The sequence below is a fragment of the Spea bombifrons genome, chromosome 2 (assembly GCF_027358695.1).
Source record: "Spea bombifrons isolate aSpeBom1 chromosome 2, aSpeBom1.2.pri, whole genome shotgun sequence".
Classification (NCBI taxonomy): Eukaryota; Metazoa; Chordata; class Amphibia; order Anura; family Pelobatidae; genus Spea; species Spea bombifrons.
The window spans coordinates 105,298,027-105,311,129 of record NC_071088.1 but is presented as its reverse complement, the minus strand read 5'-3'; the positions used below and the strand labels follow the sequence as shown (position 1 = coordinate 105,311,129).

General features: G+C 37.7%; 1 protein-coding gene across 3 annotated transcripts in view; it reads right to left on the bottom strand.

The window, feature by feature from the left end:
- DIAPH3 (diaphanous related formin 3) overlaps positions 1 to 13,103 on the bottom strand; it is a 276,383-nt gene that overhangs the window by 129,621 nt on the left and 133,659 nt on the right. For all 3 annotated transcript variants that reach the window (XM_053455426.1, XM_053455428.1, XM_053455427.1), the window contains 2 exons: positions 12,351 to 12,641; positions 10,668 to 10,782 (listed from right to left, as the gene is read on the bottom strand). In XM_053455426.1, the coding sequence (XP_053311401.1) occupies positions 10,668 to 10,782; positions 12,351 to 12,641 (406 nt within the window). The remainder of the gene's footprint in view (positions 1 to 10,667; positions 10,783 to 12,350; positions 12,642 to 13,103) is intronic.

Below are 13,103 nucleotides of genomic sequence, written 5' to 3'. Positions count from 1 at the left end.
CCATTGGGGACATCAAAAAGAGAGCACCTGGAGCCCATTGTCATAATCCATTATTTCCTGATCCATTCCGGCATATATACACCTCAGAACATAATTCTATAATTATATATATTTTTTTTTACTATACCTTTTGAGATGTACATATCAGCTGTGCGACACTCTGTATTGGTTTTTTTACTTTCTGGGATTGCTAAGTATACTTGCAGAAAGTGTATAGAGAGATGGTTGTGCATGGAAATCTCAGTAGATCAGCAGTTTCTGAAATACTCAGACCAGCCCGTTTGGCACCAACAACCATGTAACGGTCAAAGTCACTTAAATCCCTTTTCTTCCCTATTCTGATGGTCGGTTTGAACTTCAGCAAGTTGTCCTGACCCCATCTACATGCCTAAATGCATTTAGTTGCTGCCATGTGATTGGCTGATGAGCTATTTGTGTTGACAAGCAATTGAACAGGTGTATCTAAAAGTGGTTGTCCAAAGGTTATTCTGTAAAGAGCCAGTCAACCAACAAGCTCTACGTAATGCTTTTGTAATTAATCTATGGGTGTTTTGTATATGAAATTAATATTTGTAATGGAGATTTATGATCTTGCATCTTTTTATAATTTAAAACAAAATGTACGAGTTGTGTGTAAACTCATACTCCAGTATTCCATAGTTTCAGGCAACCAGATTCCCTATTACAACTCTAGCACTAGGAAGCATCGCATCTAACACCTTGTTCATTCACAATAAAATGAGTTAAGTTACATGAAGGCTTAGGAAATTCTGTAACAGTATCTGTGCACAAAACAAATATAAAACAAAGTGCACTAATGACCTAGATATTTTACAAAGCTGCCAGATAGTCATCAACATGATCCATTATTTGACATAATACAATTATCTGCACAAATGCAAAAGCTTACACAGCTAAATCAAAGACTGACAATCCATACCACTTAATTTGATGTTCTCATTACAAAGCACAGGATCGAGATCAATTGAGCAAAAGAGAGCGCAATGCAGGAAAAAATACCTGCATATGTTTAACCTTCATCGAATAAAATGAGCACCTACTTTAACGTCACGTGCCTTCAAAGCCTGACAAGCACATTGATAATTGGCTTAGGCCATTGGTTACAGGGAGGCCCATTACAATCTTATGAGCGAAAAGCGAGATCAGAGGTCATGTCAAATGCTAATCTGCCCCATGATCAACAAAAACGGTGCCGCTTACGGCGGATTTCAGAGAAAAATAAAGAATTTGATTCCAACAGAAAACTACATTACGTGGAGCTCCAGAGAAAATGTTTACATTTTATAAAGAGCAGATGTGGAACAATCTAAAGCTTCAGCTCACTTTATATCGTAAAAGACACGATGCACTGTCACATTAAATAAACTGAAGGGAAGCTGTGCTTTCCTACTCGGCATTGGTCAATTCAAAAGCTGTCCAGAGACATTGGTCAATTCAAAAGCTGTCCAGAGATGTGGATTGCAACTCACATACTGTGAGTTGCAATCCATCTTTGTAAGGCTGCCCATCAGCTGCTACATTACTGAGCTTCCTTGAAAGAAATTAAATGTCATGGTTAAATGGGACAGCGATATGCGAATACTAAATGTCAGTCTGACTGCTCCAGAATATTTCAAAGGTGAATAAATACACATTTCCAAAGGATGCTGGCAAAACAAGAACGTTTAAACAACTTGTGTCAGGTGGTCAAAGGAAGGAAAAAACCCAGTACCACTGAGATTAGACATATTTATACACTGACACAAGTGTAGAGAAAAATAAAGTTTTATAAAACGATAATCATTGCATGTGTCATTGCAAAGTTAGTACATTCTTCACGTTTCTGAATGCATATGGATTTGTATTACAGGCAGATTAAAGCCATACAGTGTATTATGGAGGTGTTTCACTGCTTTTTCCTTTTCCAATGAAATGAATGAATAATAAAAGGAGTCTTCGCTAGAGGCAGTTTGAAACCACGACAGTCCTCAGGTGGAATAACCACTGCATAGACGCTGCGGTCTATTTGCTAAAGGAAGAGTTTTCGGGAGAGTTGTGTTTCAGCTCTCTCACATCATTGTACATTATGAAGGTCCACCCATAGTGAGCTTCTGCTGCTGAAAGAGCTTGGCTTGCCCTGTATAATGCACAGTGATAAGATTTCTCCAAAAGCTCATCACCCATTGAATTCTACAAATTTTTAATTTAATAACTATGCATTATTTAGGGCCAACTTGAAGGTGAAACTAAGTGAGGCTGTCCTTTCATAGGCATAGTTTAATCTCACATACTGGTGCATAGCCCTCACAGTTCTTTTATACCTGGGATATACCGTATTTACTCGATTATAAGACGACCCTGATTATAAGAAGACCCCACAAATCTGAATATTAATTTAGGAAAAAAAGAAAAGGCCTGAATATAAAACGACCCTATAGGAAAAAAGTTTTGATTGAGAAAAATATATTTTTTGTTTTTATTTCCTTTTATTTTCCAACCTGCCCCCCCAGCTATGCACATCTGCCCCAAGGCCTGCAATGCCTTATACCCCCATATATGCCACTGTGCCCCATGATATGCATTTTAACCCTCTAAATGCCAATGTGCCCCATGATATGCCTTTTAACCCCCTATGTGCCACTGTGCCCTATGATATGCCTTTTGACCCCCTATGTGCCACTGTGCCTCCAGAAAGGCCTTATACCCCTATATGACACTCTGGCATTTAGGGGGTTAAAAGGCATGTTATGGGGCAGAGTGGCATATATGGAGGTATAAGGCATTTCAGGAGGCAGAGTGGCGTATAGAGAGTTAAAAGGCATTTCTGGAGGCAGAGTGGCATTAAGGGGGTTAAAAGGCATATCAGAGAACACTCTGCCTACAGAAATGCCTTACGCCCCCCATTTAACACCTCCCTCTCCCCAAAAAAAACGTATGGGTGCTTCTGACTCCCCGGTGTGTTGTCCGGGCAGCGTGTAGACGTCTATGCGATTCGCGTAGGCAACTTCCGCTGCAACTGGAAGGAGGTGCGGTTAGCAGTGGGGGTTGTCTGCGTCCATTGCGCATACACCCTCCAGCTGTCAGAGAGAATTCCCCGGTAAGGTATATTGTTAGCATTCCAAAAACGGTTCATGGAAAAAATAACTGGACTAGGAAGTTTTGGGATATGTCAGACTTTTGGTTAGTTATCATCAGAGTAGATCAAAGTTACCTATGCTGTTTTATATCTGTATTACAAAATTATTTATTTTCCCTGGCATAAGAATCAATGTTTCAAGAGAAAGATTATCAAAACAATTTTTATTTTAATTCATTTTATTAAGGAGGCTAAACATTTTCAGTACCCAGTACCTGCTATTTAATAGCATATAATTAAACATAGGCACCCCGGAAAACTATAAACAAACTCCAGTTAAAAATAATATACGTAAAAAGCTAAATAAAACACATACCAAAGGGAGGGTGTAAGGGTCAAACACCAGACACGTTATCATCATTGGCAATATATAAAACTTAAAAATTATTAGTGGCCTAAAGGAAAGCTAGCGAAATACAGCATGGACATTAAGAAGATAAAGAAAGGGTGAAAAATGCACTAACCTTCCAGGGCTGTGATGGAGGCAAACAGAAGCAGGCAGCCAAGCGCAGCACAATAAACAATAAAAACAAAGTGTTAGTCGAGGTGCAGAACAAAAGCAGGCACAGCGTTTATTTAGAACACGTTAGGGTTATGCGCAAAGCGCAATGCTGCAGCAAAGTGGTAAAAGCAGAGCAATCACCTTAGCAACCGACAGATTGTCCTGTCTATTACAGCACTTTTAATACTTTGCACCAGCATTTCTCTTAACACATTATATATATATATATATATATATATATATATATATATATATAATTAGTATGCAAACGTTTCAAGCAGGTGTAAAAAATACACATTTTAATAGTTTATTGTTATCACTTAAAATTGAAATTTTATTCAAATATAATGAAAGCAGAGCTTGGTGAAGGATGTGTTACCGGAGCGCTGCCTTTTATAGCTAAATCAGCTGATAGACTGATAGCAGCACTGTCAGATTTAACATGCACCCTCAAATGATTCTGATAATAGGACTACAAATACCCTACAATATATAAATGAGACATCATTTTCAATCACACACTTACCATCACTAAATATTTTGCTTAATAACCCAGGCTGTGATATTTAGAAAGAATCCCCGGGCGTGTGGAGAGAGTGTCTACGTGACAAGCAGGCGGGGCGGCCATCACTTAAACACAAGCTCCCGAAGTGGAAGCTAACTAGCAACCCCCTAATTCTGACAGCTATACTACAAATACGCTCATATACATAGAAAAAGAAAATGTTCCTATTTGGGTCCATGAATCGTCCCACAAAAAGGTGCAAGTGTCTACGTTACACAGCCACACATTGTATCTGCAGTTCGCAGGTGGTACTTTTGGCAAAGAACGGACAGTGACCATTGCTTATGTTAACTTATTCCAGTTTATGTTTCACCATCACCATTTTCGTTAATTTCCCTGGCGCCACTTCCACGTCAGCTACTGCATATGTTACAGATTTCTCGGTTTTGCGGAAATTGGATAAAATAAATAGCCAATGACCTAGAATACGCAGTATGAAACTGCATAAAATGACATATTCAAATAATAAATGTCAATTTGGTGTTTATGATTTAGAAATCAACTAGCAAACGATGATGTATTACTGTCACAAGATACACACATTCAACATGCCTGCAAACTTATTTCTAAAATTATTAATACTGATTAGTTGTAATTACAATAAGTAATTCTATTGGTTTCCTTGAATTTGATCACCTGGTGCTTTAGGTATAAATGGAAAATAAAATGTTACTTTCACCTTTTTCTGTGGCTCTTTTACAGCATTCCTTCTGAACAAACTGTGAAAACCATTTCAGATGAATTTATGATTTGAACTTGGACTCATTAACAATTTTACAGAGGCAATTTCCTCACAATGGGCAAATTAACATTTAAGCCTATAAAATTACAATCCGTGAACACAGATTTATTTTCTGAATTAGTGATTTAAAATCATATAAAATGCTGTTGTGATAAAATTATCAACACAAAAAAAAAGAAATAATGAATATGTCCTTGTGTTAACTAGAAATAAATTTGACATTATATACTAACTATAGACTGTACAGGATTTTCACACGCTGGGAGGGTTATGTCTAAAAAGTGATTCTGGTGTGATGTTTGAAAATGGTTTGATCACCATAGCAACCCTTGACATGTTATGCCGACCGGACCATTTCATTGGTTGCCAAGGGAATAAGACCACTTCATTGTAGCAGCATCACTTCTTATACATAATCCTCAATGGGTCAGTCACTTGACTTTTTAGGATCCCACTTAAATCCCGCTTCCACAGCCCTGGCTGCTGTTAGTGCCAAATTCCACATGGAGTCATGACATCTCGCTACACCGCAGTTCTTTAGTGCCGCATAAAACCTCTCTTCCCAACCAATTATATGTAGTCCAAAGTGTGACAGGACTTTAACGCCCAAAAAAAAAAAGTTCAGATGAATGAGGTCTTCTACAGACACAAGAAAACCTATAAGGAAATATCTATTAAGATAATATACAAATATACTTACCTGGCATTCATACGGTGGGGATAGAAAACAAAGGTATGTATCACCTATTGCCTTACATGCATACCTTCTAGTGTGTGTGGGGGGGTAGGCAAGGAAATAGACCCCGTAGTTTTGCCAACTTTATGACTCGTGGCAAAGGGTTTGCAACAATCCATAAACATTATCTAATTATTATCAAGACAAGGAATATACACTGAGAAGCAACATTTAAACAATGAATATATACATAAGACTTAAGGCATCAGAATATAGGCTTTTTGTGCGATAAGGTCACAAGATATAGGACACTATTAAAAACTAAAGACATTTTTAATATTTAATGAGCATCGCAACATCTACCATTTAATATCACAATGTAGATAGAACACAATTTATAATTAGTTTTAAAAAGTCTATTCTATATTTACTAAATTCCAATCTCTCCCAGAAAGAGTTTAGCAGTGGCGGTGCTGCCTTTTGCACTTCAATAACGGGGAATTAGGCGATATCACTCTATGAATGATCTAAGGTCAACATGTGTGTCATTGTGCCAGTGAACTACTTAAGTGGATGAACTGGAGATATAAAATATAGTCAACAGAAATTGTTCTAGACAGGAAAAAATAAAATTCTGCTTTATGAGCAGGAACAAGAGTGACATCTTGTGACATTTATACAAAGCATGCCAAACCTTAGCTGAGAGTTTATCCTTAAAACACATACACAATACAAGGTCCATCCAACCAAAATAAATAATACAAGTATGCTTTAGGATAACAATAGAGGAATCTAGGTTAGGATGTCGCATTCGGGAACGGACTGAAAACTCACACTCCATCTTTCCTTCTGATTTGAGCAAGCGTGAGCAGAGGAGTCTTTGGACCATTTTTTTTTTTGCCTGCACTCACATTACGAGTGTGCCCCGGATATGCCTCTAGATTCTGTGAGGGTTTTCGGTATCTGCTGCGATATCTGTTCTTTATTTTAGTGTATCTTGCTATCATACCATTTATGCTAAGCAATTTATGGAAAACCCAGAGCTTTAATTTATAGTTTGTTTTTTTCTGAGGACTATTTTGTCTCAGTGAAGCCAAGGGTGTAATTCATTTTCCTTTAGTGTGCTCACTTACTGTCCTCCATAACTCTTCCCTAAACTTTGACCTTTCCCTAAAGGAGATACACACACTATATAGACGTAATATACACTCACACTATATAGACAAAAATATCGGGACACCTAAACATAACACCAACAGGGAATTTTATGACATCCCATTCTAAACACATAGACATTATTATGTAATTGGTCCCCCCAATGCAGCTATAACAGCTTCCACTCTTATGGGGCAGGTTTCCACAAGATTTTAGAGTGTTTCTGTGGGAATTTTCGCCCATTCATCCAGTAGAGGCCAGGCACTAATGTTGGACACGAAGGTCTGGTTCAGTCTTCAATCCAGTTTCATCCAAAGGTGTTCGATGTGGTTGAGGTCAGGGCTCTGTGTGGGCCAGACAAACTCATCCAATCATGTCTTTATGGACCTTTTTTTGTGCACAGTCTCACTGGAAAAGAAAAGGGCCTTCCCCAAACTGTTCCTATAAACATGGGAGCATAGCATTGTCCAAAATGTCTTGTTATGCTGAAGCATTATGATTTCCCTTCACTAGAAGGGGCCAAGCTCCATAAAGCAGCCCCATACCATTGTCGCCCCTCCAAAAAACTTTACAGTTGGCACAATGCAGTCAGACAGGTAACATTCTCAGGGCACCTGCCAACCAAGACTTGCCCATCATACTGCCAAACAGAAGCGTGATTCACGTTTCCACCGCTCCAGAGTCCAGCCACAGCGTGCTTTACACCACTCGGTCCGATGCTAGCCATTGTACTTGGTGATGCGAGGCTTGCATGCAGCTGTTCGACCATGGATACCCATTCCATGAAACTCCTGACGTACAGCTTCTGTGCTGATATTAATACTAGTGGAAGATTGGAACTCTTTAGCTATGGAATCAGAGCGTTGGCGCTCTGCTCTGTGACTTTATGTGGTGGTACTGTTTTGGGAGTTAGTGCTGTTCCCATTTTTCAACGATACTAGCTGTGCGAACCAGGATTTTACTGTATGCTGCCTTGGCTTGGGATTTCCACGTACACCCCTTGTGGCTATGATTTTAGTATGCGCTTTACAGCTGTACAACAACGTACAGCCCAGGCCCTCTGATAAATATCTAGCAGCCTGTAATTGTACAACCATCCCCACACAACGCCTTCTCATTGCTGGTCCTTCGCTTGGGGGAACTTCCACCACAGAGAGAGCAGGAGGGAAGAACAGGAAGGGAGCCACTCCAACAGATATGATATCTATATATATATATATATATAGATATGAGATAGATATATATAGATATATATATATATATATCTATATATATATATATATCTATCTCATATCTATATATATATCTATCTATATATATATCTATATATAGATATATATATATAGATATATATATATATATATATATATATACACACAACCTTGGTCTTATTTTATTTGTTCCCTTATGTGACCAGTTTCTACTTTTTATTCACAGAGCTGTGCAACTGGCTTAGTAAAATAAGTCACTCAGATGTAAATCATTTTACAACCATTTTAGACATCAAATATAAAATTAGCTTTACACAAAAATGACATCCACAAACTCACTTATAAATGCTATAGTGTTTTTTGGAATGTTTCTTGTAACATTTTCAACAAATTTCTTAACAGTTTGATTTCGTTTAGATCGTTTGAGTCACTTAGAATTTCTATATCCGAAACGGCAAGCTTTTATTAGATTAGTGTGGAAGTCTGAAATTGTAATACATGGTGTGTACACGTCAAGTTGAGCATGTTGAAGAGTTCTGTGCAGCTGACAATCCATGGTTTGTTTTGATCGCACATTTCCATAAACTATCTATATATAGCATCATTCGAGCACTCAGATGATGAAGCCCTTAAAAAGGGGGTTTTAGTTTCACTTGCATAATTAGATTGAATTTAATATGAATGTATGATATCTTGTCAAACTATAGACAGTTAAGAAGGCCAACTAAAGCTTTAGAAAATCCAATCATTTTACCCAACATAAAATTAGCATGTTTTCAAAAAGGTGCTTGTAAAACACCATCATAGTAAACTTAATGTAGCCTGTTATCAACATAATTACCCTTTATTTACTAAATCCCCTTTAATACGTGTAATGAATTCCGCAATTCATTGGCTGCTCTATTGATAATTGCAGAAGCAGCTGTAAAAAAAAAAAAAAAAAAAAAAAAAAAAAGCTTTGGAATTGTCTTATTTGATATAGATTTTCATAAATGCTATCACTCATTCCAGGACAAATAATCAACAATCTGATTGAATCCAAGGCTTTGCATGAAGTTAGTATATAAATCATATATATATGATTATGTAAAGATTGCCCAGTTGTAACAAATATGTCAAAGAAGCTTAAATGGTGATGGCCACGAATAACACCATTTGGACATTACTTTAACTGTATCTTAATGCTATGTTAAATATTTGGATATGTTTGTTTCGATATATACAAAGTACTTTACATATTAAATAGCTTAAAGAGAAAATCTGGAAGGCGTAAAAGGATCAGAACTTCAGTTTTGCGTGCTTCATCCACATAGACTTCTTTAAAAAGTAGAAAACTAGTGGAAGAAACTAGGAACAATACTCCTAGTTAAGACTCATAAGCCTATGGTGCTCATTAATATGCCATATTTGCCCAGACCTAGGCATCTTCAATTAGTTCAATATATATCAACATATTTATACAATATTTAGGTATGAACTGCTGGTTTACACAGCTTGCCTTGGCTGAAGCTAGCTCAATGTAGATAAAAACTTCTACCCACAATGGGCTTAGTTCACAAACTTGAAATTTTGTGAGTTTGCATGGAGTCTCCTGGTTAGGGCTCAACTCTCACAACATACTCAAAGCAGTGAAGTGCGTGAGGAGTGATATTCCATCTTGTTATTTTGAAGAGAACCGAAAATAACCAAAACATTGTTCTATGGTCAGATGAGCCAATAGAGGTTTGCAAATACAACTTTAACAAATACACTAGACGTTTGTAGAAGAGATTTTGATCAATGTATTAACGCAAATATACACTGGCACATACACTCCTGACTAACCATTACAAATATCCTTGAGATTGAAGGTTCTTGCAAGATGTAGTAATCCCTTTTGCATACACCACACTGTACGTAGGGAAGGAGTTCATCAACAGTATTTATAAAGAATACATATTTCATAGTAATAATGCAGTGTTTTCAAGACCTGCATAATTTAGATTCCCTGCTTGCGGGTGTAAATGCAAATAGCATGCAAATACAAGATCGTGTTAACATAAGCAATGGTCATACACTGAAGAATATAATTACTAAATTATACATTTATAGGTGGGAAACATTTTAAAGTTTTTCAAGAAATTTAAAATTAACTATACAGTATACAGGGCCAGCTCGTACTTCTTCCAGGAGAATCTCACTGGAGTTGACCTTTATAACGTATAAAGTAGTAAAAGAAATAAAAGAATCAGAGGATCAGCAAACTCTCCAGAGATAGGGTGCTCTTAAGGGGTCTACAAACAATGCAAAATGCCAATCATTTACCACATCAACAGAAATAATGGCGTACTTACTTGAACCTGTGGAATGTAAAATATCTTAAAAATGGGTTTCCTTTTAATTGAATGTTTTACACACAAAGGAACTTAATGTCACACAAACGCAGTCTCTAAAAGTCCTTTTTCTGTACACGTTTAGCAAAAGCTTACTACTCTTATGTGATATTTTTCTTGAATTACACCGTTGACACATTTCATCCGAGGCGTCAAGTTCCACATATTCAGTGATGTTAGGATTTAGATAGCGTGCAAAAGATGACAGCATCTTTACTATGCAAAGCTATTGAACTCTTCTATTAAATAAAGTACAAGTTGTTAAAGTCGTACCATTTACCATAACCAGTCCAATTGAGTAACCTTACCTCGTTTCTGACAAGAAAATGTATTCTCGAGTTGATAGAACAGATCTGCATTTTCATATCTTTCATCCTTCGCAACGATCCAGAAACAGGCCTCAGTCATGTCATTTGGTCTAATCTTAAATTAAAAGAGACAATGTTTTTAAGCACTTCTCTTCTCCAAATCCCTGCAGAAAAACACAAGTACAAATGGAAATGGTGCCAACGGATAGCAGACAACTCTTAAGAATGTCCACTAACTGGGTGAGTTTGTTGGTGAGGTCTATGCTTCTACTTCTTGACTTTACTCGGCATTATGAAGGGCCAAGCTCAGTGAGCTTCTCAAAGAGGAGCAGCAGGACCGGCCAAGAGTCAGGCTTAATGCTAGGAGATTTCCTGAAAACAGTCGTAACATTTAAATCATGCTTTATGCTCGGTTTATGCAGACCTCCAGTGCAGGGAATAGACCTCTAGGACACGTGACCGGCCATTGTTTGTGATTGTAAATGCATCCTTCTGACTCTGATTGTAAAGCGCCATGGAATCTGCTGGTGCCATGTAAATAAATGTAACGTAATTTTGAATGCCAGCAGAGTACCCATTCGGATTTCTGGTATTCTTTGAACATTGTTCAGTAGCCTGTGCTCCTCTGAGCTAGCAAACTTTTGACTTTTTTAAACAACATTGCTTATGACAAATGTCTGTTGTCAAAGGGAAATTCTAATCTGCTTAAGGCAGAGCTGATAAAAGACTTTCATAGTTAAAAGGGGGAAGTGTGCGGTGAATACAGAAACAGAGAATTCATCTTATCTCTAAGTATGTTGGGGTTATGCAGTGAAGCTGACCATGTATCAATTCATCTTGGATAGGGAAGCAACATGGAAATATAAACATTTTATGGCAATGTGTAAAGTGTAATGTAAATACACAGCACCATGAAACTACACACGTGCTATCGCACATCAACATGGTTTAAAATGTGACTGCAGGCAGCGAAGCAGTGAGAGTAGATAAAAAGAAACTCGGTATGATCCACCAGTGAAGTCGGCACGCAAAAAGGGAATGCTGCAGAATGCTTGTTTTATCTACCAACCAACGGACGAATGTTGTTTACTGAACTGTTTTCTGTGGGTTTTTCATCATCGAAACTGGTCGTACCTTAGTAAAATTTAGGAAAAGCCAGCTACGTGCGAGATTAATGATCAACGTGATTTAATTAGGGATATCAAATAAGCCCACAATAATTAATAAAGTTGTGATTAGTAGGGGCCATTGGAATTCCGGAAATTGTATCAACAATGATATACACAAACTAAACAAAGACCATTTTATAGGCAAATGAATATAAAAAAAACTCAATTAGTCAGCAGGTCATTAAAAACCGAGTTTTATGTTGTGTTGACACTTCAAGTGGGTCATATTTCCACTTCAATACCTTTTGTCTTTGGCTGGGACGATTATGCACCACCAGATACCTTAAAGAAACGGCTCTAACAAAGATTGAATGTCAAGGTACTAAGTGATTATTATTGCATGGTTTCTTTACATGAAAGGGAGAAAAAAGTTTAAGGTAGCACTAAGATTCACATTGGTTTAGGCTGCTTAAAGTAGCGTATCACTTCTGATTGATGTTCATAACACTTGTCCACCCCCACTATAACCGAACAATTACATTCACACATTTTTAACATCTAACCAATGTATTACCTTTAACCAATTAAGTCTCTTCATTCCGACCTCTGGCTTGAACTCCTTTTTGGGCTTTAAGCCAAAAGGAAGGGTAAGCATAGGGGGGGAGCGATGCCCACCAAATCCAGGAAGAGAGGGTGCAGAGGAGCCACACATTGGGGGAGGTGGTGGTGGTGGAGGGGGAGGTGGTGGCGGAGGAGGAGGTGCAAGTCCGCCGGGTGGAGCTGGTGGAGCATTAGGAATTCCAGCAGATGGCAGACTGCTGGGTGCTTGGGACGGAACTCCAGCTCCTGCAGGTACTTTTCCGAACTATGAAAAAAAGACACTTTAAATAAGCCAGCTACGTGCCTGCTTTATTCACAGTCCTAGAGATACATTTATAAATGATAAAAGAAATCATGACTAACAAAAGTAATAGTGACAGGCCTGGAGGACCAATGCTCTTCCTATTTTAAAATACCTATAAACTATTCAGACAAGTCCCTCTCAAGAGAGGAAACTTTAATAAAATAGCATTTGCTGAAATTATACTGCAAGGAACTGGCATTCCTGTATAATTGTTGCATTTAATTTTGAAATAATGATTTTCTGTGTTCCCCCATTAATTACATCCAACGCTAACGCTGAAAACTACTGACTTAATTTCTTTCTCGGTAATGGCCCTTTTAACTATTCTATTTGTAAAGTACTGGAAAAAGTTGAGCATTTTACATATCTACATATAAGCCCAACGTTTCTCTTGGACCCCAAACAAGCCCCCATATCCCACAC